The sequence below is a fragment of the Rhineura floridana genome, chromosome 5, assembly GCF_030035675.1.
Source record: "Rhineura floridana isolate rRhiFlo1 chromosome 5, rRhiFlo1.hap2, whole genome shotgun sequence".
NCBI lineage: Eukaryota > Metazoa > Chordata > Lepidosauria > Squamata > Rhineuridae > Rhineura > Rhineura floridana.
In genome coordinates, this window is record NC_084484.1 from 186,469,342 (window position 1) to 186,493,345 (window position 24,004).

General features: G+C 47.9%; 1 protein-coding gene across 1 annotated transcript in view; it reads right to left on the reverse strand.

The window, feature by feature from the left end:
• Positions 1 to 19,395, reverse strand: part of INPPL1 (inositol polyphosphate phosphatase like 1) — a 105,845-nt gene extending 86,450 nt beyond the window's left edge. The window contains exon 1 of the mRNA XM_061629165.1: positions 19,023 to 19,395. Coding sequence (XP_061485149.1) covers positions 19,023 to 19,198 — 176 coding nt within the window. The 5' untranslated portion in view covers positions 19,199 to 19,395. The remainder of the gene's footprint in view (positions 1 to 19,022) is intronic.
• Between the last annotated feature and the right edge of the window lie 4,609 nt (positions 19,396 to 24,004).

A 24,004-nucleotide genomic window follows, 5' to 3' on the forward strand; every position in this document is an offset into this window, starting at 1 on the left:
AACATTCAAATTTCAAATCTCTGTCACACTAACTTCTGCATTCTCACTCCCTCTGAAAAAGAGTTGGTAAAGGTGAGGGGGCCGCAGGCCAGTGATAGAATCCCCCACTTTGCAAGCAAGAGGTCCCAGGTTTGGTGCCCAACAGCATCTCCATTTGAAAGGATCATCTGATGAGAAAGGCACCTCTCTCTGCTGAATAGGCCACTGGTCGGACTCAGTAGAAGGGTGTCTCTTTGCTCCTGGGCCGCCACGTGACACCACCATGAATAACAACAGAGATGGAAGAGAGGGTCTGGGCTTGCGTGGGGGGTGGCTGTTTCCACGTCCCTTCCCCCCCGCCCCATCCTCCAGCCTTGAGAGCCTGAGGTCTCATGAAAGCAGCCCCAAAGGGCCTTTGGGACTGCGGCAATAAAGACTAGGGCAGGGTTTTTTTTCTAGGTACAAGCATCATCAGTTTTGGGGCTACTCTCGGATGTGAGGTTATCAGATATTTTTACTTGCCCTATCAAGTGAGCATTATGCTCACTTTCGCTTGGATGTATTATTTATTTTATTACATTTATATACTGCCCCATAGCTGAAGCTCTCTGGGCGGTTTACAGCCATTAAAAACATTAAAAACAAATATACAAATTTTAGAACACAAAAAACAATTTAAAAACACAATTTACATTTTTTAAAAAACAATTTAATGTATAAAATTGACTGTCAATTTTTGACTCTAAGTGTTAGTTTGTAATATTATACACCTTTTTATTTTGTATCATTATTGTGCTACTGTGACTGTTTCTTAGGCAAACCGCTTTGAACACAGTTGTATTTGTGGAAAATGTATTATATAAACAGACAGACTATAGCCACATCCATAAAGCCCTACGATGCCACTTTGAACAGTCATGGCTTCCCCCAAAGCATGCTGGGAAACCCTCCCCATTCCCCTCGCAGAGCTACAGTTTTCAGAGAGGTTTTAACAATCAATTCCTCTTTCCCAGGAACTCTGGGAATTGTAGCAAGGTGAGGGGAATAGGGGTCTCCTGACAACCCTCAGCACCCTTCTCAAACTACACTTCCCAGGATGCTTTGGGGGAAGCCATGACTACTTAAAGTGGTATAAGACTGCTTTAAATGTACAGTCCTTTATTGCTCTGCTGACATAACCAATCTGGACCCCAAGGGAGGTCACGCTACATGGCTCCTCTCATAAGAACATAAAAGCAGAGCCTGGCTGCTCGATCACGCCCAGACAAAGCATTTCAGAAAAGATAGATGCAAACTATGGACTGGATCCAATGTTAGTCCTACACAGAATGAAATGGAAATGGACTGCCTTCAAGTCAATCCCAATTTATGGTGACCCTGCGACTAGGGTTTTCATGGTAAGCAGAATTCAGAGGGGTTTTTTATCATTGCCTTCCTTTGAGGCTGAGAGGCAATGACTGGCCCAAGGTCACCCAGCAAGCTGCATGGCTGTGTGGGGATTTGAACCCTGGTCTCCCAGGTCATAGTCCAACACTCTAGGCTGGTAGGAAGGCAAAATATAGTCCGAATTGCAAAGCATTTTTGCAAACGGGAAATTCTAGTCTAGGAATTCCTGCTGGCCCCAGCTCAACAATAACTCAGGTCAAAAGGTTTTTAAATGAAATGATGCAACATTTAACCACAGAAATTTGTGCGTGAAGGCTGACTTTCTGCTTCCAGTCCCTGCCACAGACAAAAACAAGAGTGCAAGCACAACAGCAGACATCCTTTTCCAATTATACCAGGATGGAGAGAGAACCGGCCTTGCAACAAAACCAGGGTCTTCCTCAGCTTCTAAAATTTGAGGTGTTGGGAGTTCCAGGCCGTATCCTGTGATGCAAACGCCCTGCTTGTGATTACTCCACAGTCAGAGAAAAAAGGTACCCTGCATGGCGGGCTCATTGCTCTCGACTTCACATATGTAGGCAGCAGCTGAAGGTGTGAAGCAAAGCACTTTGGGGGGGGTCTGTAGCTCAGCAGCAGAGCCCCTGTGTTGCCTGCAGAAGTTCCCAAATTCAATCCCCAGCAGCGTGTCCAGGTACGGCAGGGAAAAGACTCCCATCCTGAAACCCTAGAGAGCTACGGCTACTCAGTGTTGCCAATGCTGTGCTAGATAAACGAGCCTTTTTTTCCTGACAGTATATAAGGCAGCTCCTTATGTAAGCCCCACCAATGATAACAGGGGGACAGGAACGCCTTAAACTGCGTCTGTGTTAGAATTGCTTTTAATATGTTTTCTTTAATAATGTTTTTAACCCTTTTTTCTTTTTTAAAAAAGATGTTTTTAAAGCTTTTAAAAAAATGATTTTAACATTGTTTTCTTTTAATGTAATTTAAGGTCTTTTTATGATGTTTGAGTGTTTTTAGCATTTCTGTTTGCCGCCCTGGGCTCCTGCTGGGAGGCAGGGTGGGATATAAATCAAATAATAAATAAATAAACTCAGCCCTGTCCTGAATGTATCCTGGGAAAGAGAGTCCACCTCAGCACTTGTCCACTAAAGGGTTATGGCCCATAAGCACCTCTGCAGACAGCAATAAAGTCGATTTTCCTTCCCCTGGCGAAAGTTATTTATAGTTCATAGTGGCAGTTTCTTTTCCCATCTGTGCTCTGGAGGCACACAGAAATATACACACCGCAGCAGCATTTGCTGCGGCCTGTGACTCAGTGAATAGCACACAGTCAGAAGGCAGGGTGCCAACTGCCGGCTGGCGCTGGAGGGGGAGGGAGGGAGGCCTACCTTTAGACAGCAGGAAACCCAGCTTCAGCTGTAGCCTGGTTGGGGGGGGATCTATTTTCACAGATCAGGGGCTGGGCAGCGCTACCTCATGAAGGCGGCAAAAAGGGGAGGGAGAGAGGAGGCTAAGGATCCCTGTGCGTAGGTGCATGAGCGTTTCCTCTTCCCTATAAAGCAGCGTCCACAAAACCTCTTTTATCCCACATATGCCTTACATCAGCCATCCCCAACTTGGTGCCCTCCAGATGCTGTGGGCTACAATCGCCATCATCCCAGTAGAAGCTGCAGCCCAAAGGATCTGTGGGGCACCAGGTTGCCCTACTGCAAAAAAAGTCAAAACACTCAAAAAGGAAGCAAATGGCATCTTCTTCATTGAATTTTAGATTGTATACTGCTCAGGGCAGGGACCTGTCCTATTACTACTACTACCACCACCCACCACCACCACCTGCCCTTCACCAGAAGGTCCCAGGATGGGTCACATTAGTAAAAACAAATTACATTCACAACTAAAATATATCTCTCTCAAGTGTCAAAAGCCAGGGTGAAGAGGTGCATCTTCAGCATACAACAAAACTGTATAATGAAGGTGCCAGATTCTCCTCTGTGGGGAGGGAGTTCTACAACTGGGGGGCTGCCACCAAGAATGCCCACTCCCAGGCTGCCGCCACCACCATGAGGGCAGCAAAACTGCTCATGGAGGACAGGGCTATCAATGGCTACTAGCCGTGATGGCTGTGCTCTGCCACCCTAGTCAGAGGCAGCATGCTTCTGAAAACCAGTTGCCGGAAGCCTCAGGAGGGGAGAGTGTTCTTGCACTCGGGTCCTGCTTGTGGGCTTCCCCCAGGCACCTGGTTGGCCACTGTGAGAACAGGATGCTGGACTAGATGGGCCGCTGGCCTGATCCAGCAGGCTCTTCTTATGTTCTTAAAACTACCAAAAGGGCCCCCTCTGCTGATCTCAACACCTGAAAGGGTCTGTAGGGAAGAAGTCTTTCAGATATTTGGGACCAAAGTCATTTAGGGCTTTACACACTAACGTGAGCACCTTGCACTGGCCCTGGAAATGAACTGGTGACCAATCCAGCTGTTTCAAAACAGGGGTTATATGAGTTCAAAAAGGAACCTCGGCCAGTAATCTGGCTGCTGGATTTTGGACCAGTTGAAGTTTCTGTGTTGTTTTCAAGGGCAGCCCCATATGCAGTGAGTTGGAAGTTACCAGAGCATGGCGTACTGTGGCCAAGTCATCTCTGTCCAAAAGAGGCCGACGCTGGTGAACCAGCCAGAGCCAGAAAAGACACTCCTAGCCACCGAGGCCACCTGACCCTTCAGTGGCAAGGTTTACTCTGTAAAGCAGAGTCCGTGCTGGCTGGGGCAGAGAAGAGTTGCCATTCAAAGCACCAATCTATGGAGCATTCTCATGTCATGCCATGCAATGTCCAAAAACAATAACCACTTTCGCCAAGGCTTTCCTTACTTGTGGAACTCATGGATACACTACATTGTACTCTGATTCCCCACAGGACTAAGTTTCTGGAATTTGATTCTCATGTAAGTATTGGATGGCAAGGACAGGATCAGATCCATTTGGGTCCTCGGAGACACATTTCTGTCTCCCCCAACATGTATCCAATGTTTTTTCCAGTGATGTATTTGGTACAATCTCATAGCTGGGAACAGTCAGCTGTCAAAACAGAACTAAGACATCCGGCACCTTAACTTGCAACACATCCTAAAAATAACTCCTCCTGCTATTCTAGAGAGTCAAAAAAGCTCTTTGCACAGAAAGTGCTTTGGAACAAGACTTGGGGTGGTGTATTCAAAGGAATTTGGTGCTAATTTGGTGCTGGAACTAAGAACATGAGACCATACTATTAGAAGGGCGGCTACTTCTGTGGCATTCACATTTGCCTGGGAGCACGCTGGATTTAGAGGACGCAGACAAGAACACGCTGCCTTTTACTACAGCTTAATTAAACAGGAAATAATTCCATTTCCTTATTTCCATATTCTTAATCATTCATGAAGATTGCAAAAGGCTACCCCTAAGCGTACATTAAAACATTAAGTCGAGATAACTTATTCAAAGTAATGAAAACCACTCCCTGGTCCTCTATGGCAGACAATTGTCTGCAAGGGTTAAAAACCTTCACTCCATGCACACTGGGAGCTCTCTCTGTGGGCTCTGCTTTTAAAAAATGGTAATCTAATTAGCATAGCTCCCAGCTTTCTGCATTATTGTTTTAAGGAACACAAACAATTTTCAAATTAAGAGCAACCTAAGCTCATAACTAATCTCACGAGGTTCCTCAGTTTTAAATAAAAGGATTACCCTTTACCCTATTTACATTTATGAAATTCATATCTGGCACTTCCTTTAGGAGGCTCAGGGGAGATCACATAGATCTTCGGTTGTTTAGTTTCCCACCACCAACGTGGTGCTCCTCCCTTGATATTTTGGACTACAACTCCCATCATGGCTGTACTGGCTGGAGTTAATGCGAGTTCCAGTCCAAAACATTTGGAGGACACCAGGCTGGCGGGGGCTATTCTTAAGATACAGGATCTCAACTCTGAGAGCACGTGCTGCAGGATGCGACCTGGCCACTGCACCCCAGGTTCCTCTGTGGCAGAAATATTCAACATGGTACTTTGCAGATGCTCTTGGACTACAACTCCCATAATCCCTAGCCATTGGACATGCTGGCTAAGGCAGATGGAAATTGCAGTGTATGAACACCTAGAGGGCACCACGTTGACTATGCCTGCTCTGTGGCATTGCAAACACATCTGGGGCATTGCTTTCAAATGGCAAGCAAGGTGGGTCTGGGCTAGGCCTGGCCCACTTCACAGTGGCGTTGTGGAGAAGGACGAGGAGGTTTAAACCTCCCTAGGAGGAGGCATCCTACGTTCCGCCTGCTTCCCTCCCTCCGGCCTCATCTTAAGGCTCTCAACAGCTGCCAAGGAGAGGGCAGCGGTTCAGGTCTCTCTGGGGGAGGCGTGGGCGAAATTCCTGCAAGTGAACAACAGCTTGTTCTGCTTCTCCTTGCAGGACAAAGGCTCTCAGGCGCTGCGGAGCCTTCAAACCCAGGCACGTTTTCCACGGCAGCCAACAAGTCAGTGGGCAGCACTTGGGTGCATTAGCAAAACAACAGCAAAAAACGTTTTCCACCCACAGACCCTGAGATGTCTCTGCAAAACACCAAAAAGCCAGTGAGGAGGAGGGAGGCCAACACCAGCTGCTCCTTGCAAGGATGTCAGACAGACGCACTTCTTCTAAACAGAAACTTTTTTAAAATTCAGATCAGTAAAAAGCATCACGGTATTCATGCTGGGGCTCAAAATGCTAGACGGAGGCAGCCAGCCACAGTTCAGGGGCCTAATCCAGCCCTCAAGCATTTTTTTCTGACCCTCAAAGACCCCATGGGATGGGGTAGGGGCTGTGTAGGGGAAGGGCCGTAGATCACTTGCTTTGCATGCAGAAGGTTCCAGGTTCAATCCTTGCCGTCTCCAGTCAGTGTCAATGGTAGTGAGCTAGATGGACCATATCTATACTCAGTACAGTAATCCCTCAGGCACCAAAGCAGAGGCATTCCTGGACATTGCTTCTGGTACCAGAGGTGAAAATAACATGGAAAGAAGAGGGAGAGGTTCCTACTCCCGCTCATAGATGTTGGGGGCAGCTTCAACATGGGCTTTAAAGGGTGCGTGCCCTCCCCCTCCCCTCTTCCTCTTCCTCTGAATCATATTGGACCCTTCCCTCCCCAGCCCTGGGACAAAGCAAGAGATCTCTTTAATGCAAAGCAAAGGTACAGGCTTGTCAGTTTCACCCTATCAAAGCAAAGACACTTGCTGGTCAGTTTCACTTTACAGCACAGACACATGCTGGTCAGTTTCACCTTAAAACAAAGACACAGGCTTGAATGTTTAGCCACAGCAAAGCAAAGCTAGTCAGTTTCACCTTTTAAAAAGCCTTCCTTAAAAGAAGCTTCATTCCTGGAGGATTCCTTAACGAAGGTATTACTGTACAAAGCAGCTTCCTAGGTTCCTGTTTGGAAAAGGCCGTGGCTCAGTGGCTCTGCATGCAGACAGGCCCTGGTTCAAACCCTGGCAGCAACTCCAGGTAGGGCTGGGGAAGAGCCCTGCCAGAAACCCTGGGAAGCTGCTGCCAGTCCGTACAGACAATACTGAGCTAGATGGTGCAGTGGTCTAATAGTGTAAGGCAACTTTCTATATGCATGTGTCTCCATGTGTGTATGTGCGTGCAGGAGTGTTGGCTGATCACACCCACCACTAGCATGTGGCCCTTGGTCAATTGGCCAAGGGAAGTGGAGTTGTGCTATATGTTAAAAATATATATGCCTGCACAGAAATACAGGAAGATGAGCTTAGTAGCTCCACCAAGAGTATCTGGATTAAAATTAATGGGGCAAGTAATAAAAGGAATGTGGTGTTTAGAGTCTACTACCGACCACCCAATCAAGGAGAATGTAACTTTTGAAAAGCAAATTGCCAATGTTTTGAGGAGGCATGATGTAGTAGTAATGGGGGATTTCAATTATCCCGATATCTGTTGGGAGACAAATTCTGCCAAACACGGCCCCTCCAAGAAATTTCTGACTTGTGTTGGAGATAACTTTCTCCTACAGAAAGTGGAGGAAGCAACCAGAAGATCAGCTATCCTGGACTTGATTCTAACCAATTGAGATTATTTGGTGGATGAAGTGGCAGTTACGAGAACTCTGGGGGAAAGTGACCACAACATACTTGAATTCTTTATTTTAACAGAAGCAAAAGCTGAGAGTAGCCATATGCGCACCATGGACTTCAGGAAGGCCGATTTCAATAAACTCAGAACAACTGTAAGTACGGTTCCATGGCAAGCCACCCTAATGAGAAAAGGAGTCCAAGATGGGTGGGAGTTTCTAAAAGAGGAAATTCTAAAAGAGCAATGGCAAGCAATTCCAACAAGGAAAAAGGGGGGAAAACAGCAGAAGAAGCCAATGTGGCTTCACAAGAAGCTTAGAGATGACCTGAAAACAAAAAAGGACACATACAGGAAGTGGAAAGAAGGCCAGGCCACAAAGGAAGAGTACAGGCAGGTATCACGGAATTGCCAGGATGGTGGCAGGAAGGCTAAAGCTGGGAATGAGCTGAGGTTAGCGAGGGATGCTAAAAGCAACAAAAAAGCTTTCAGGTACGTCCATAGTAAAAGACAGAGAAAAGAAATGGTGGTACAGCTACTCAATGAGGATGGCAAAATGATAACAGATGACAAAGAAAATGCAGAAGTGCTCAATTCCTACTTTGGCTCAGTCTTCTCCCAAAAAAGGGTCTATGACCCTCCCGGGAAACATGAAGTGGAAGGGGCAGGATTGGAGTTTGAGATTGATAGACAAACGGTCAAGGAATACCTAATCACTTTGAACGAGTTCAAACCCAATAAACTGCATCCTAGGGTATTGAAGGAACTGGCTGAAGAACTCTCAGAACCGCTGTCTATTGTCTTTGCGAAATCATGAAGGTCTGGTGAAGTGCCGGATGACTGGAGGAGAGCTAATGTTATCCCTATCTTCAAAAAGGGCAAAAAAGAGGAACCAGGGAACTACAGACCAGTCAGCCTAACATCAATCCCTGGAAAAACTCTGGGGCAGATTATAAAGCAGTCAATCTGTAAGCACCTTGAAAACAATGCAATGATTACTAGGAGCCAACATGGATTTATGAAGAACAAATCCTGCCAAACTAATCTTATCTCGTTTTTTGATTGGGTAACCTCCCTGGTAGACTGTGGGAATGCTGTGGACATAATATATCTCAACTTCAGCAAAGCTTTTGACAAAGTGCCCCATGATATCCCACGCTCATCCCAAAATGTACTGTTATGTTTCAACACAGAGAGAGCAGCTCAGAGGCAACCTTTCCTGGCTGGGCACACATTTCCTGGCCCATCTTTTGAAATATAATCTGTGTCAATGTGTACATATAATTATATCACATGTAGCACAATCCTACGCCTGTTTACTCAGAAGTCATGCTAAGTCAGTAATTCCCAAATCATGGTGTCCAACCAGAGAACCACAACTACCGCTCAGCAAGGGAGAAACTGATAAATCAAAGGCTCCCAAGAACACACCATATCCTACATACAGAAGTTGCCCACCATCTCTCTGGCTGAGTTAGTGCTCTGGGGTTGCCTCCTTTACAAATCTGGAGTAACAGAACAACCCCAAAGTCAATAGGTGGCCAATATCTTTATTAGGAACCATCAAATAGTAAAAAATGTGGCAAAAATGTGAGCCACTCAGAACAGCAACTCACATGGGTGAGTTTCACATTCTATATATGCGGGGGTTAATGCAAGAGCAGAAAAAGAATGAGTCTCAGCAATCCAACGTTTAAGGTACGCACAGCACTATTTTTAATTATACTTGCTCCCTAGGAAATCTGCATGGCCTTATTATTAGTGCTATTCATTTAAAACCACTGCAAAACCATCTCTAACCCCTCGAGGCCAGGCTCTCCAGGAGTAGTTAATATGCCTTGCAATTTCAGTGACAGTTTGAACAGGAGAAATTGCTAATGGATTGGGCCCAACAGCTCACGCTGAAGCCTTCAGGCTCAGGGCTGGTAAACATCTATAAAAACACAATTTTCAAAGACAACTGAAAATCTGTAACACACAAAGCTGTGTCCATAAATAACATACCACTGAAATAAACCAACATATATCTGTTACCACTAAATGAGTGCCTTAAATAAAACTGTCTTATGTCGGTTGGTTGTAAGGAGATGTCCCGGCCTGGACTTTGGCAGAACTTCTAGTGTTAGAACAGTCATAAGCCACAGTGGAACATTATCTTCCCTAGACACTCACACACACAAACGCCTTTTTAAAAAGTGGTGCAAGGGCTCATGAAATCACACTTTCTGAATGGGGACCCCAGCTCTCAGGTGTTTGCATAAAGGCGAAGTTTACCCAGTAATGACTTAATTTATAGCTTCAAAAAGAACTCTGCACATGCCCAGAGGTGCACACACAAACAAAGTAACAGGCTTAGAATATAGAATATATGCTTTTTCTTTTCTTTTTTAAGTCAAAAGCATGATCAGGAGAGGCAGGCAACACAGATGTACAGCTGTTGTCCTAGAAAGCCTCAAATTACCATCTTCTGCTAATCACAACCCTTCTTAATCCTGGGAAATGAAGAGTTCATTAGCAAACTGGGATTTCTCTTACCTCCCCTCCACACAACATATGGGATGCAAGGGTGCTGGGGGCAGGGGAAGAGAAAGGGAAACCTTTAAGTCCTCCCATGAAACTTGGCCAGAACAGAAGGGATTTAAAAACTGGAGAAGATTCCCTGCCCCCTCAAGACAGGTTGCATCTCAGGGGATAGATCTTCTCCAATTTTAATCCCATTCAAAAAAATTCCTGCCTTGGCAAAGCATGGAAAGTGGTTGAAGAGAGCATGTAAAGAAAGATTAGCCTTAAATTTATTTATTTGCAATGGAACTTGTGAAGGAAGGACAAAATTACACTCTGGCCCCAGGGACATGGTAGAACCTTCTGAGGCCCGCTGTAATGAATTTGCTAGGCACTTCCAGGATAAAATCTTTAGCATCCGCCAGGACTTAAGACTCCAGCGTTATAGCAGGTGAATCAAGCGAGGTATCCAGAGCACAGCCTTGTCCCAATTTCTTGGATGAGTTTCAGTTGGTGCAGCTTGAGGACGTTGACAAGGTCCTTGGACAGGTTCATGCAACCACTTCTGTGCTGGATCCTTGCCCTTCTTGGGTAATAAAAGCTAGCAGGGATGGAACAGCCGGCTGGGCCAAGGAGGTGATTAATGCCTGTCTGCGAGAGGGGGTGGTCCCTGGCTGCCTGAAAGAGGCGGTAGTGAGACCACTCCTGAAGAGACCCTCCCTGGACCCAGAAAATCTTAATAACTATAGGCCGGTAGCAAATGTTCCATTCCTGGGCAAGGTCCTGGAATGAGTGGTTGCAGGCCACCTCCAGACACGCTTGGATGAGACTGATTATCTGGATCCATTTCAGTCGGGTTTCAGGCCTGGTTTTGGCACAGAAACAGCCTTGGTCGCCCTGTATGATGACCTTTGTCGGGAGAGAGACAGGGGGAGTGTGACTCTGTTGATTCTCCTTGATCTCTCAGCGGCTTTCGATACCATCGACCATGGTATCCTTCTGGGGAGACTGGCTGAGTTGGGAGTGGGAGGGACTGCATGGCGGTGGTTCCGCTTCTACTTGGTGGGTCAGCTCCAGAAGGTGGTGCTTGGGGAACACTGCTCGGCACCCTGGATTCTCCAGTATGGGGTTCCGCAGGGGTCAGTTCTGTCCCCCATGCTGTTCAACATCTACATGAAACTGTTGGGTGCGGTCATCCGGAGCTTTGGAGTGCGTTGCCATCAGTATGCTGATGACACGCAGCTCTACTTCTCCTTTTCATCCTCTTCAGGTGAGGCTGTCAATGTGCTGAACCAGTGCCTGGCTGCGACACTGGACTGGATGAGGGCTAATAAACTGAGGCTCAATCCAGACAAGACTGCTGCTAGTGGGTGGTTCTTCTGACCAGATGGTGGATGTCTAACCTGTTCTGGATGGGGTTACACTCTCCCTGAAGAAGCAGGTTCATAGCTTGGGGGTTCTCCTAGCAGCATCTCTGTCACTTGAGGCTCTACCAACTTCGGTTAGTGGCCCAACTACGTCCCTATCTGGACAGGGATAACCTGGCTTCAGTTGTCCATGCTCTGGTAACCTCCAAATTAGATTACTGCAATGCACTCTATGTGGGGCTGCCTTTGAAGACGGTTCAGAAACTGCAGCTTGTGCAAAATGCAGCTGCCGGATTGGTAACAGGGACCAGATGGTCCGAACATATAAAACCGATTCTGGCCCGCTTGCATTGGCTGCCTTTAAGTTTCCGAGCTCGATTCAAGGTGCTGGTTTTGACCTATAAAGCCTTACACGGCTTGCGACCACAATACCTGATGGAACGCCTCTCCCGATATGAACCCACCCATACACTACGTTCAAGATCAAAGGCCCTCCTCCGGGTGCCTACTCCAAGGGAAGCTCGGAGGGTGGCAACAAGGGAGAGGGCCCTCTCAGCGGTGGCCCCCAAATTATGGAATGATCCTGCTGACGAGGTGCACCTGGCGCCAACACTGTTATCTTTTCGGCGCCTGGTCAAGACTTTCCTCTTCTCCCAGGCATTTTAGCATGTGTTTTTAAATTGTTTTTAAAATATGTCTTTAAATTGTGTATTTGTTTTAATGTTTTTGATTGCTGTAAACCGCCCAAAGAGCTTCGGCTATGGGGCGGTATACAAGTGCAATAAATAAATAAATAAAAGTGCATCTGAGCATGTACAGGATTCCCTTTTCCTCATCACTAAACACCCTCACCACCATCATCACTATAGCTGTTCATGGAGTAACGTTTAAATATATTTTCTTCATCAGAAATGGGCCTATCACTAGTTAGTGGCCACAATAGTTATATGGAGCCTCCTTTTCCAAGGGCAGTGTATCTTGGAATACTTGCTGCAGGACAAACAGCATGGGAAGGCTACTGCCCTGCTTGTGGACTTCCCAGAGACATCTGGTTCAACACCATTAGAAACTGGGAGACTGGGTTGGAGAGACCTTTGGCCTGGCCCAGGCAGAGGTCTTATGCCTACCAACAATTTGTGTGTGGGGGGGGACCTTTCCCTTTAAAAGCTTAAGTTGGCATGCATATTAAAATATAAAACCCCTCTGAAAACACTTATATTAAAAACAAACCAAAAACAAATGAGCATTCTACTCTCCTAGCCAACATGCTCAAGTGAATGCTGAAAAATAAAAAGCCAAGAAGAATGAAAAGGTCTTGACCTGGCAATGGAAGTGGAAAAAAGAAGTTGCCAGCCCACCTGCCTGGGGAGAACACGACACAATTTGCAATTTCAAAAAACAGTCAAACAATTGATAGTCCTTCTAAGATTACTAATAAGTATCAGCAAACTGTAAGTACAACAGTTTTCAGAAGATACAATCTTGCTCTACCGGCTCAGGTTGCAAACTATCCCAAAGTTGATTTTACACATATGCACAAGTAGGACCTACAACAAAATGTTCATAGAATCATAGAGCTGGAAGGTGCCTCAAAGGTCATCTAGTCAACCCCCCTTTTGTTGCAAGAAACCTACTACTACAGGATCCCTGATCGGAGTCCCACTGCATTCAGTGAGGCTTACTCCCAAGGAAGCATGCACAGCGATGTGTTGCCAGACATGGGTCTTTTCACCTGCCAGATTTTAATCCTACCCAGGTCAGGTTGAGAGACAGCAAGCGGTCCAAGGTCGCCCAGAGAGCGTCATGGCTAAGGCAAGGGATTTGAATCTCTGCCTTCCCACTCCTAGCCCAGCTCTCCAACCACTGTACCACAGTGCCTATTTTTACTGCTGACTTTGTTCCAGAACAAACACATATTTTTATTCACAGCTTTGCCGCTAATGGGGCTTTTCTGCAGTTTAAAACTCTTCCAGTGTCGCCTTTTTGTTCTTAATTTAGGCGGAAGTGCTAAGCACACTTACTCGGGAGTACTGTAAGTCCTAACTAGAATCAGCAAGGTTTCGTTCTCAAGAAAATGCAGTGAGGACTGGCATAGAAGTCGCTTCTCCATCTTGCTGACGTAGCACAGGAACATTTAAAAAAACCACTCCGTTTGAGAAAGAGTTCTGTGTGACTTTGCATTCTGCATTTTAAACACTCTTCTGTCTCACTTAGGCTGCAATCCAACACATGTCTACTCAGATGAAAGCTCCACCGGGTTCAATGGGACTTAATCCCAGGTAAGTGTCTTGGATTGCAGCCTTAGCCCATGTTTCTCCCTCAGTGGGACTAAAATGGAAATGGACTGCCTTCGATCCCGACTCATGGCGACCCTATGAATAGAGATTTCATGGTAAACTGTATTCAGAGGGTTTTACCATTGCTTTCCTCTGAGGCTGAGAGGCAGTGACTGGCCCAAGGTCACCCAGTGAGCTTCATGGCTGTGTGGGGATTCGAACCCTGGTCTCCCAGGTCATAGTCCAACACCTTAACCACTACACCACACTGGCTCTCTAAAATGGAAAAGGACTGCCTTCAAGTCGATTCCGACTTATGGCTACCCTATGAATAGGGACTTCATGGTAAGCGGTATTCAGAGGGGGTTTACCGTTGCCTCCCTCTGAGGCTAGTCCTCCCCAGCGGGCTAGGGCCTGCTCAGCTTGCCACAGCTGCACAAGCCAGCCCCTTCCTTGTCCGCAACTGCCAGCTGGGGGGCAACTGGGCTCCTTGGGACTATGCAGCTTGCCCACGGCTGCACAGGTGGCAGGGCACGTAACCCCTGAGCCACTCCCTGTGGGGGTAATCTTTAGCTGGCCCTTGACGCCCAGGAGACACGAGCGGGGATTTGAACTCACAGACTCTGGTCTCCCAGCCAGGCTCTAAAGGCACCAGTAAAGCTTTGACTACCAACAGCAACACTTTTGGGGATTTGCTTAGAAGTGAGCCAGCTCCCCCCAGCTTTCTCTTGCTACCGAGTCCTCCTGATGCTCTCTGCCTTTAAAACTACTGAGGGCCTGGAAACAGGGAAAGGGAGGTTCTGCAGGCATGGAAGTCTGTAGGTGTCATGACCCAATTATCCAAGTTATTGTTAAGTGTGGTGATTAAGCCTCGCTTCCCAGAAGCAAAAGCACCCACATTCCAAGGGGATGAAGAGTCCTACAGAAGAAAGTATAACAAGATCCGGAGCCCAGTTGATAACTCGGTTTCCTGGGAATGAACCCTTTCATTTATGATGGACACCCCCCCCGCTCCCCACTTCCGGATTATTTCACGTACGCACACACACAGCTACAGCAAAGTAAACAGAGGCACATGTTACACACACAAGATCACACGCTTGGGCACAGATATTACTCCAACAATGTTTGGTTCAAGGGTTGCTGTGACTGACGTGGAATAGAAGTCCTGTTTCACGTGCCCTGAAAGAGTGGACAAATGATATATTCTTTCACCACTCTTTCAGTTGTGAATACGACTGAGAATTTACAGGTTGTTACAAGGCAAGGTTTTTACTTCTAAAGGCCATAAGTGATCTTCTTACACAGAAAAGGTTAAGGAAGTCTTGGGCATCAGATGGCTTTGGGCAAATTTTTCTCTCAGCCCATACTCCAGTCTGCAATACGGAGATAACATTAGCCTACCTTACACGGCTGTAGGAAAGATGCTCTTTTGCTTCTCTCAGAGAAGCTGCACTGCAACTTTCTGTTCCTCAACACATTCACACAGGACAGTTAGAATATCTGTGATGATTCCTTGACATCACAGCAATGGCTATAGGTTAGGGATGCCAACAGACGGGGGGGGGGGAATGCTTGGCTGAGATTTGTCAGTGAGTTTCTTTCAGACACAGTAATGCAAACTGAGTACCATTGTTTAAATTTCCACAATTCATTCTGATTGCACAACTGGCTGGGGGGAGAGGGAGAGAGAGGCATGTGAGAGTTGAATTGCAGAGTCTGAGATATTTCAAGGAGGGAGGGCCACTTCCTTATGACCTGCTCTAATCTGAGGGCTCACAACAGGTTAGATTTTGAAACCAGATCTATAAAATATTCCTTCCCCCAAAAAATACAAACTAAAAACAAACCTATGCTAAAACATCGTCTCCCTGAAGGTTTAGTGCTTGCCACCAAGAGCCAGTCCAGTCCCTAAATGGGAAATGCCACGGACTGAACCGAGGCCCCCTCTGCATAACCAGCATTATGGGTTTTACCACTGGTAAGCTACTGGCAGGCCAAAGAAAGCTAAACAATGCAGCGCTATGGAGGCTCTACCTCCACTGCAGGTCTTGGACCTAGCCTACCAGCTGGAATAAATACAACTGCCAATTCCAGCAGCATGCAGGGAAACAGGTGAAAATGGAAATGGACTGCGTCTAAGTCGATCCCAGCTTATGGCGACCCTATGAACAGGGTGCTCATGCTAAGTGGTATTCAGAGTTGGTTTACCATTTCCTTCCTCTGAGGCTGAGAGGCAGTAACTGGCCCAAAGTCACCCAGGGAGATTCAGGGCTGTGTGGGGATTTGAACCCTGGTCTCCCAGGTCGTACTCCAGCACCTTAACCACTACACCACACTGGCTCTCTAAAATGGAAATGGACTAACTTCAAGTCGATCCTGACTTATGGCGACCCTATGAATAGGGACTTCATGGTAAGCGGTATTCAGAGGGGGTTTACCGTTGCCTCCCTCTGAGGCTAGTCCTTCCCAGCTGGCCAGGGCCTGCTCAGCTTGCCACAGCTGCACAAGCCAGCCCCTTCCATGTCTGCAACTGCCAGCTGGGGGGCAACTGGGCTCCTTGGGACTATGCCGCTTGCCCACGCCTGCACAGGTGGCAGGGCACATAACTCCTGAGTCACTCCCTGTAAGGGTGATCTTTAGCTGGTCCTTGACGCTCAGGAGACACAAGCGGGGATATGAACTCACAGACTCTGGTCTCCCAGCCAGGCTCTCCTACACTGGCTGGCAGGAGCTCTCCAGGGTTTTCAGACAAGGAGTCTTTCAGAGTCCTACCTGGAGATGCTAAAGAGTGAGCCTGGGACCTTTTGCACACAAAGAAAATGCTCCATCCCTGAGCCGCAGCTCATTACCAGAACCCTGTCACTAAACAACAGTGCCTGTGTTTGCTTGCTTTCTCCTCCCGCCCAGTCCCTTTTCTTTTTGTGTCGTGCCTTTTACATAGCAAGTCTGATAGCAGGGTCTGTCTTCCCATGAAAAACACAAAACCAGTTTTCACATCCTCCGCAGCAAGCCTATCAAAGATTTCATAAAGTCAGCTTTGGGAGGATTTGCTTTTTCCTGGGTCATTGCCTCTCCCCCAGCACCTATCACTTATTTGCCACTCTCCTGCACTTAGTGGCAGGACAACAACACTGGCTTATCACAGAATCATAGAATCGTAGAGTTGGAAGGGGCCTATAAGGCCATCAAGTCCAACCCCCTGCGCAATGCAGGAATCCAAATCAAAGTATTCCCGACAGATGCCTCTTGAACACCTCCAGTGTTGGAGAGCCCACTACCTCCCTAGGTCATTAATTCCATTGTCACATGGCTCTAACAGTTAGGAAGTTTTTCCTGATGTCCAGTCGAAATCTGGCTTCCTGCAACTTGAGCCCATTATTCCGTGTCCTGCACTCTGGGACGATCGAGAAGAGATCCCGGCCTTCCTCTATGTGACAACTTTTTATGTACTTGAAGAGTACATTGCTCCCAGTGGCTTTTTAAACTGTGTGTAACATCACAAGGGGAAAAACAGCCACCATCCCATTTACCTGCTGCTGCTGCTCCTTGTGCCAAGGAACAGGGCTGTAAACCGGGGCCTGCCCAGGTGCGTCATCAAATCCATCATGCACCACCCGCAGCCAGAACAAGAGGCGATCAGCAAGTGCGTTGCAAGTGCACTTTAAAGAGAGACACAGCTGCGCAGGATGAAAAAAGTTTGTTCTCCTCAAGGGGCGGCCTGAATCAGGCCGACCCTGGTCTGCTCCATTACCTTCGACCAACTCCAGTCCCAGCCCTGGCCATCCTTGATCGCACAAAAGTGCACCTGTGGATCTTGATCTCAGGGCCATGCAGCCGCTGGCTCAGCCTGTCACATCCACCGGGCACCAGGAGGAGCAGGTGTGGCCAGGGACAGGTGACCTCTCCAGAGCAACGGGTGCTCTTGCCAGCTTCAGCTGGACCGCTTCAGGGATTTTTGCTCAGCATCAACCAAGTGGTCAGTGGGACTTCCTTCTGAGTAAATACACATTTGAGCTGTGAGAAATTTTACTAACCAGGATCATTGCTCTTCAAAGGGTTTTACTTTTTACATTCTCAGCCCCCACCCACCCCAAACATTTTCATGCATCAAGTGGTTTATGAGCTTCAATAATTTATCCTTACAACAGCAAAAAATGTAAACGTACTGCCTTCAAGTCGATTCCGACTTATGGCGACCCTATGAATAGGGTTTTCATGAGGCTGAGAGGCAGTGACTGGCCCAAGGTCACCCAGTGAGCTTCATGGCTGTGTGGGGATTCGAACCCTGGTCTCCCAGGTCTGCACCACATCTCAGTGCTACCAACCAGTAACTGCTGTGACCTCCCTTCAAGGGATCTCTCAAGTTTTCTCTGGGCAAAGCCAGGACAGTTATGAATGTTAAGCTTGCCATACAGACATGGCTGGTACAAGAGACAGAAGGGGGAGAGTGGAGAAATGAGTCCCAGCTGCTATCCTCTAGCCCCCCCCCCAAGATTAACAGGCTCTGGTGTATCAAAGGTGGTCACTACTTATTCTCTGATTGGAACCTCCTCCAACTTGCCACCCTCTGGATATTTTATGGACTACAACTCCCATCAGCCCCAGCCACACAGCTGCTTTAACAGTCTCAAGATCATGTAAACACACTATTACTCACCTCCTAACATGCTCATTTGTTTAAGACATAGTCAGGAGAGTCAAAGCCAGTTGTCAGCAACTGGAAACCCTATGTGGCAGTCTGGCATTTCTGAGTAACTAGCCACTGGGCTGCCAAGCAATGCCGCCTGCCTGAAGTGGGAGCCTATGCAGCTTTTACTCAGAAGTAAGTTCTCCTTAGTCAGGAAACAGGGGACTGCAGCCAGTTGCCTGTCCTTCTAATCACACATTACTTCTTGGCCACTCACAAACACCTCCTTTTGCCTTCCATCCACCATGTCAACAGAAGCAAAGTTAAAGCCTTTTTTTTTAAAAAAAAGGAGCAATATCCAATGCTAGTCACACTCAACGTAAACCCATTAAAATCAATAGACTTCATTAACTTCAGTCAATTATTTCACCGGGTCTACTCTGAGCATGAGAATGTTTGATGTTGGAACATGAAACAAGAACTGCCCAAAATACCATGGAAAAAGAGAAGTATAGCTCAGCCCCTCACAGTATCCCACCACGTTGCCCAAGAATTGTTCATCCCCTGGCCCGCTGGGGCAGCGTCCACCAGAGCAAAAAAAAAGCGCCAAGGAAGACATTAACCCTAAACCGGGATAAAGGAAAGGGAGGCGAGCGCTTTTCGCTCCAGCCCACGCGCCCGTCCTGTGGAGAGATCGCGCCCCTCCCCGCCGCGCCGCCGGCGCTCAATCCCGGGCCGGCGCGCCTTTGCGCCCATCGCCGTGGCTTCGCGGCGGCTCCCCCTCACTCACAGGACGCAGAGGGCGTAGGCTCCGGCCACGCTTTCGCTGTCACGGACCAGGAAGCTGCCGTCCCTGCCGGCTCTGGCGAGCAGTTCTTCGGCCGCCGCGCGGCTCAGGTCCTTGTGGTACCACAGCGGGGCCGGGCTGGGCGGAGGAGGACCCCCGGGGGCCCCTCCGCACGCCATGCCAGCCACCCGCTCCCCAGGCGAGGCGGGGCAGGATGCGGAGCCCGAGGAACGCTGGCGAGGAGGAGGAGGAAGAGCCGCGGGGAGGGCGCTTAGCCGAGGCGGGGAGTGGCCAAAGGGCCCCCGAGGCGGCGGCGACAGCGGCAGCAGCGCCCCCGATGGGCTGGCCGAGAGGGCCGCATGGTGGATGAGGGGGCGGGCGGACTAGCAAGGCGCGTCTCCGAGCCCGGCCGGGGCTGCCCGCCTCCACCCCGGCAGGACTAGCAGCTCCGCCGCCGCCTCCTTCCTTCAAGTCATGGCGGGCAGGCGGGCGCCTCCTTGGCAGCCGGAGCCAAGCGCAGCTGCGGCGAGGGGCCCCGATCCAGTCCCGGGGGCGCCCCTCCCTCGCTGTGCCCGGCGCGGTCTCTGCTCCCCTCCGGCCACTTTCCGGGCAGAGAAAAGGCGTAGCCGAGCAAGGCTCCTCGCTCCGCGCCCGGAGAAAGTTTGCCGCGAAAACAGGAACTGGGTCCGCGCGAAGGGGCGGCGCGGCGGCGGCCCCGACGTCAAGGACGGGCCCAGAGGGCGGGTCTCGCTCCTCCTCCTCCTCCGCCCGGTGGCATCCCCGATCAAGTCCGGGGTGAGGACGTGCAGAGCGCGGGGCGCTTCAGTCCAGCTTGGGTCCCAGAAAAAAACCCGGAGAGAGGCTGGTTTCTCGGAGGGAGGAGGCGGCAGCTCCACTCCCCGCGCGGGCAAGCCAGCGCTTTCCTTCCCTTCCTCCTGCCGCTGCTGCTCGGGGCGCCCTTCCCAACGTGCCGCGCCTTCCCTCTGCCTCCCACCGGCTGGCTAGCAGCTCGGCTCTGTTTCTCGGCGGCTCCTGGCGCGTCCGACTTTTTGTCGCTGCGCCCAGCCGCTCCCGTGCCTTCCTTGACGGGGCGCGCTTCAGCAGCAGCGCCCCTGCCAGCCTCGCTCGCTCGCGCTCAGTCTTCCTGCTCCATGGAGCCCCCCCCTCCTGGCCCTTCTGAGCATGCCTGGTCTGACTTGGGGGGGAGGGAGAGAGGAGAGGAGGAGGAAGAGAAAGCCAACACCAGCCGCCGCTTCTTGCCAAAGAAAGTCACTAGTGGCAGAATCGAGCCCTGAAGAGGCTTCCTCCGGCAGCCCTCTCCAGAGCTACCGGGGGCGGCTCTTAAAGAGACAGAGCGCTTCTGTGTGCCTGCTTCTTGTGTGTGTGTGTGAGTGTGTGTGTGTGTGTGAGAGAGAGAGAGAGAGAGAGAGAGAGAGAGAGAGAAGATTAAGGTCCCTTGGAGAGGAGCGTTCATCCGGATTTATTTGCGGGGAAGGTTGTACAGTCAGCGGTGTAGTGGCAAATTGAGAAATGCAGGGTCCCTTCATGATTGCTCCTGAGCGCCCTCTCCTGTGTACAGCTCGTAGGGCTCCATGGTATACCCCAGAGCTGAGAGCGATGAAACAATATCGGAGACGGCTTGAGTGCAGATGGAGATGAACTCCTGGTAGATGCAATTATACACTGGTAAGTGCCTATGGTAAGCTGTATTTAGGGGCAGTGAGGGCAGCAAAAAAACAATAGTTTGCTGCCACTGTCAAATCATCACTCTGCCACCCAGCTGAGCTCTTCAGAATTGTCCGGGGGCTATTACACGCTGGCCCCAGGGACATGGTAGAACCATCTGAGGCCTGCTGTAATGAATTTGCTAGTCCCCCCAGCCTCCTTTTATACCCAGTGGGAAACTCATCACCCCCAGGGGAGCATCTATGCAACATCAAAATAGACAAAAACACGCAGAATAGAAAAAAGGAACTGGGGTTACCCACTCCAAAATCTGCTATGGGCCAGGACAAATCATCTCAGTGGCATGTCCTAGAGGACATCCTCCCCTTTCCTGGGGTGTATCACCCATCTAGACAAAAAAGAGGCATTATCTGAGTTCACTGACACATTTGCCCAGGCATTTTAAAATCATTTTAAATCTTAATATTTGTATCTTGTATTTTGTATTTGTATTTGATATTATTTAAGTTGGTTGTGTTTTGTCTGCTCATCTAATTGGGTTTTAAGGATTGTTTTAAAACTGAAATGTAATTATATATCTTATTGTTTGTACACCGCCCAGAGAGCTTGCTATGGGCAGTATAGAAATCAAATCAAATAAATAAATAAATAAATGCAATGGTGCCAGAAATACATGATATGAACAGGGCTAGTGCAGAGTGTGTTCCCTGGAAGAGATCCAAGCGACAGATAGAAGCCAGGAAGGCCACAGTCGGCTATCCATTATATCATCCTATCGCTCAACCACACGACTACACCTACTCAGTCATTCTTTCTGCCATTGCAACGGGAACTACCTTCAACCAGTCTGGGTTGAATGCGGAGTTCATTGGAAGGCAAAGCCCTCTTGTGCTGTCCAGCCATTGTGATAACAGCACAACACTGATCCAGAGCTCAAAATATGTTACCAGCAGAAAGGCAGCTGCTGACTTCCACACAGGTCATGTCTAGCCCATGTCAGAATATACGAAAAAAAGTGCCATACAGTCCGTACTCAGGGCACTGTGGAAGGGTACTCAACATGGATAGCCAAGCAACCATGCACCCTTTCTCCTTTTTTTAAAAAAAAGAAATGGAAATTGTGTAGTAGAAGACATGTTTTGTGTCTTCTTTTTTTTGGTCACCATTGAAATGTAAGTTGTGCTGATAAAAAGATACAAGCAATATCAACTTTTGCTATGACCATGAGGTATTCATGCACAGATGTAAAAATTTTCTAAAATAATAATATCCTTTCAGAAATCGGTCCACTTGCCTTTTTTTGGCATCATTACGTCATATATTTTCTGAAGGAGAAATGTCTCTCTTCCGCGCTGAGATTTGGTGACTACGCCATAGTAATTGTAAATAGCAACTCATAGTTGGAATTCGCTTAGAATAGAGTGCATTCTATGGTTCTCTACATGTAAGTTTTATAGGTCTGAAGTAATTTCAATAAATTTGGTTTCAGTTTCATGGAAGAGAAACATTATACGTGGCACTGGTCTGTTGTCTGTGCCTGCACAGGAGATCCCTGAACAGCTCCAAGTCTGACAGGGGGTTGTGTTTACCACTGAGAAGAGTCTTCTCAGTGGCTGACTGACCTCCATTCACTACAATGAGATCCGAACAGCAAGAAGGCTCAAGGAAGCATGCTAGAAGACTCTTCGCCCGGCACCCAGCAGAAGCTATGGGGCATGCAGGACGCCGTGGCATCTCATAGAGGACACCCTCCCCTTTCCTGGGGTATATGATTAGTCCTGGCCCAGAGAAGATGTTGGGGTGGGCACCCCAAGTTACTTATTTCTTATTATCTTATGACATCATTATGTATTTATGATAATAGCAGAAGCCTGATGATTTTGATTGCATAAATGTATTGTTATTCTTGACGGGGAGAGTCCCCTGATCACAGGCACATATCATACCGGTTACCCCAACATATATTTTTAGGTTAAGCAACATGTTAAATTCGGCTTGAAGTTGCTGTAGCTGTCAACTTTCCTTCTTTATTACCTTTTGGAACTTTCAAGCTAATAAGACACTGGGAACTGGGATCTAGGAACCAACGTCAGCGTCCTCTCCTGCCATATGGAACCTTGGTAGTGCGATAGACAAAGGAACCATCACTGTGCTATGATTCCGCCTTTTGTTAATCAAATAGAGCGGCTGGGTAACTGAATGGGCCCATGCATTGCCCATTAATAGGGGATTTACCCTTGGAGGTGCCATTGTTTTCTGAATTCTTCAGCAGCCCACTCCCCTGCCAGCCGGCGGGCAAGGACAGGTTTTTTAGTTTTTTCTTGGGTCATGTCGAAAGGGTTCAAAATGGAGCCAGCACTCTCACCCAGTGTTTTCTTGGTAAGCGTTATTCAGAGGGAACTTAACATTGCCTTCCTCTGAGACAGCGGCAGTTACTTGCACAAGGTCACACACTGAGCTTCAACTCTTTTTAAAGAAGCACCTAATTCATATCAAGTGATCTTGCAAACATGCCGTAATCTTCAATGATTATCTAGTTCTCATTAATAATTTGAAAATATAAGTTGTGAAAATGACTTCACTGCCATAATTATCCAGCCATTCATATTCCAGGAATGACAGAGCAAATACAACTGAAACTAATGAAACCGGATAAGCATCCATATGTTAGTATTTCTAATCAACATTGATGACTAAGATTTATTAATATGCTTACAGACTTCATGTGCTTTGCTTCAAGCGGTAATTGAATATGTCCTTACACACACTACATATTACATATATGCCGTTGGTGCATCTTACAATCTCTGTTTCTGCTATGCTATTGTATCTTTACTATTGTTCCAAGAAAGTATTTCCGTGCAGATGCACAGAGAATGGCGGATCCTGCTTTGTTCTTTGATGTAAAGAGTTATTATGCTCCATTATGTGTTCTAATAGGCATTAGGAATTGTGATTACAGAATAAGGCGATAAACTGGTTATTGATAATTTGTCTTTGAATATTGGGTGGGGACCTACTACTGGGTTGCAGCCTGAACTAAAGTGGGTTGCAACAGGATCACTAGCACCATTCAATTTTTTGTTAAAAAAAAAAAGATGGGTCCCTAAGTGCATGTTTGGATTAAAGGTGGGTTGTCTTGTCTAAAACAGTTGAAGATAACTGTTCTACGTTTGTTTGCATGGAATTCAAGGCGTCTTGGAGTTGGAAGGCTTTGACTTGAGTCTCTGTTCATCATTGGGTTTCCTATGGGTCTTTGGCCCAGTCACACTCTGTCTCAGTTATGTAACATTGTGTTG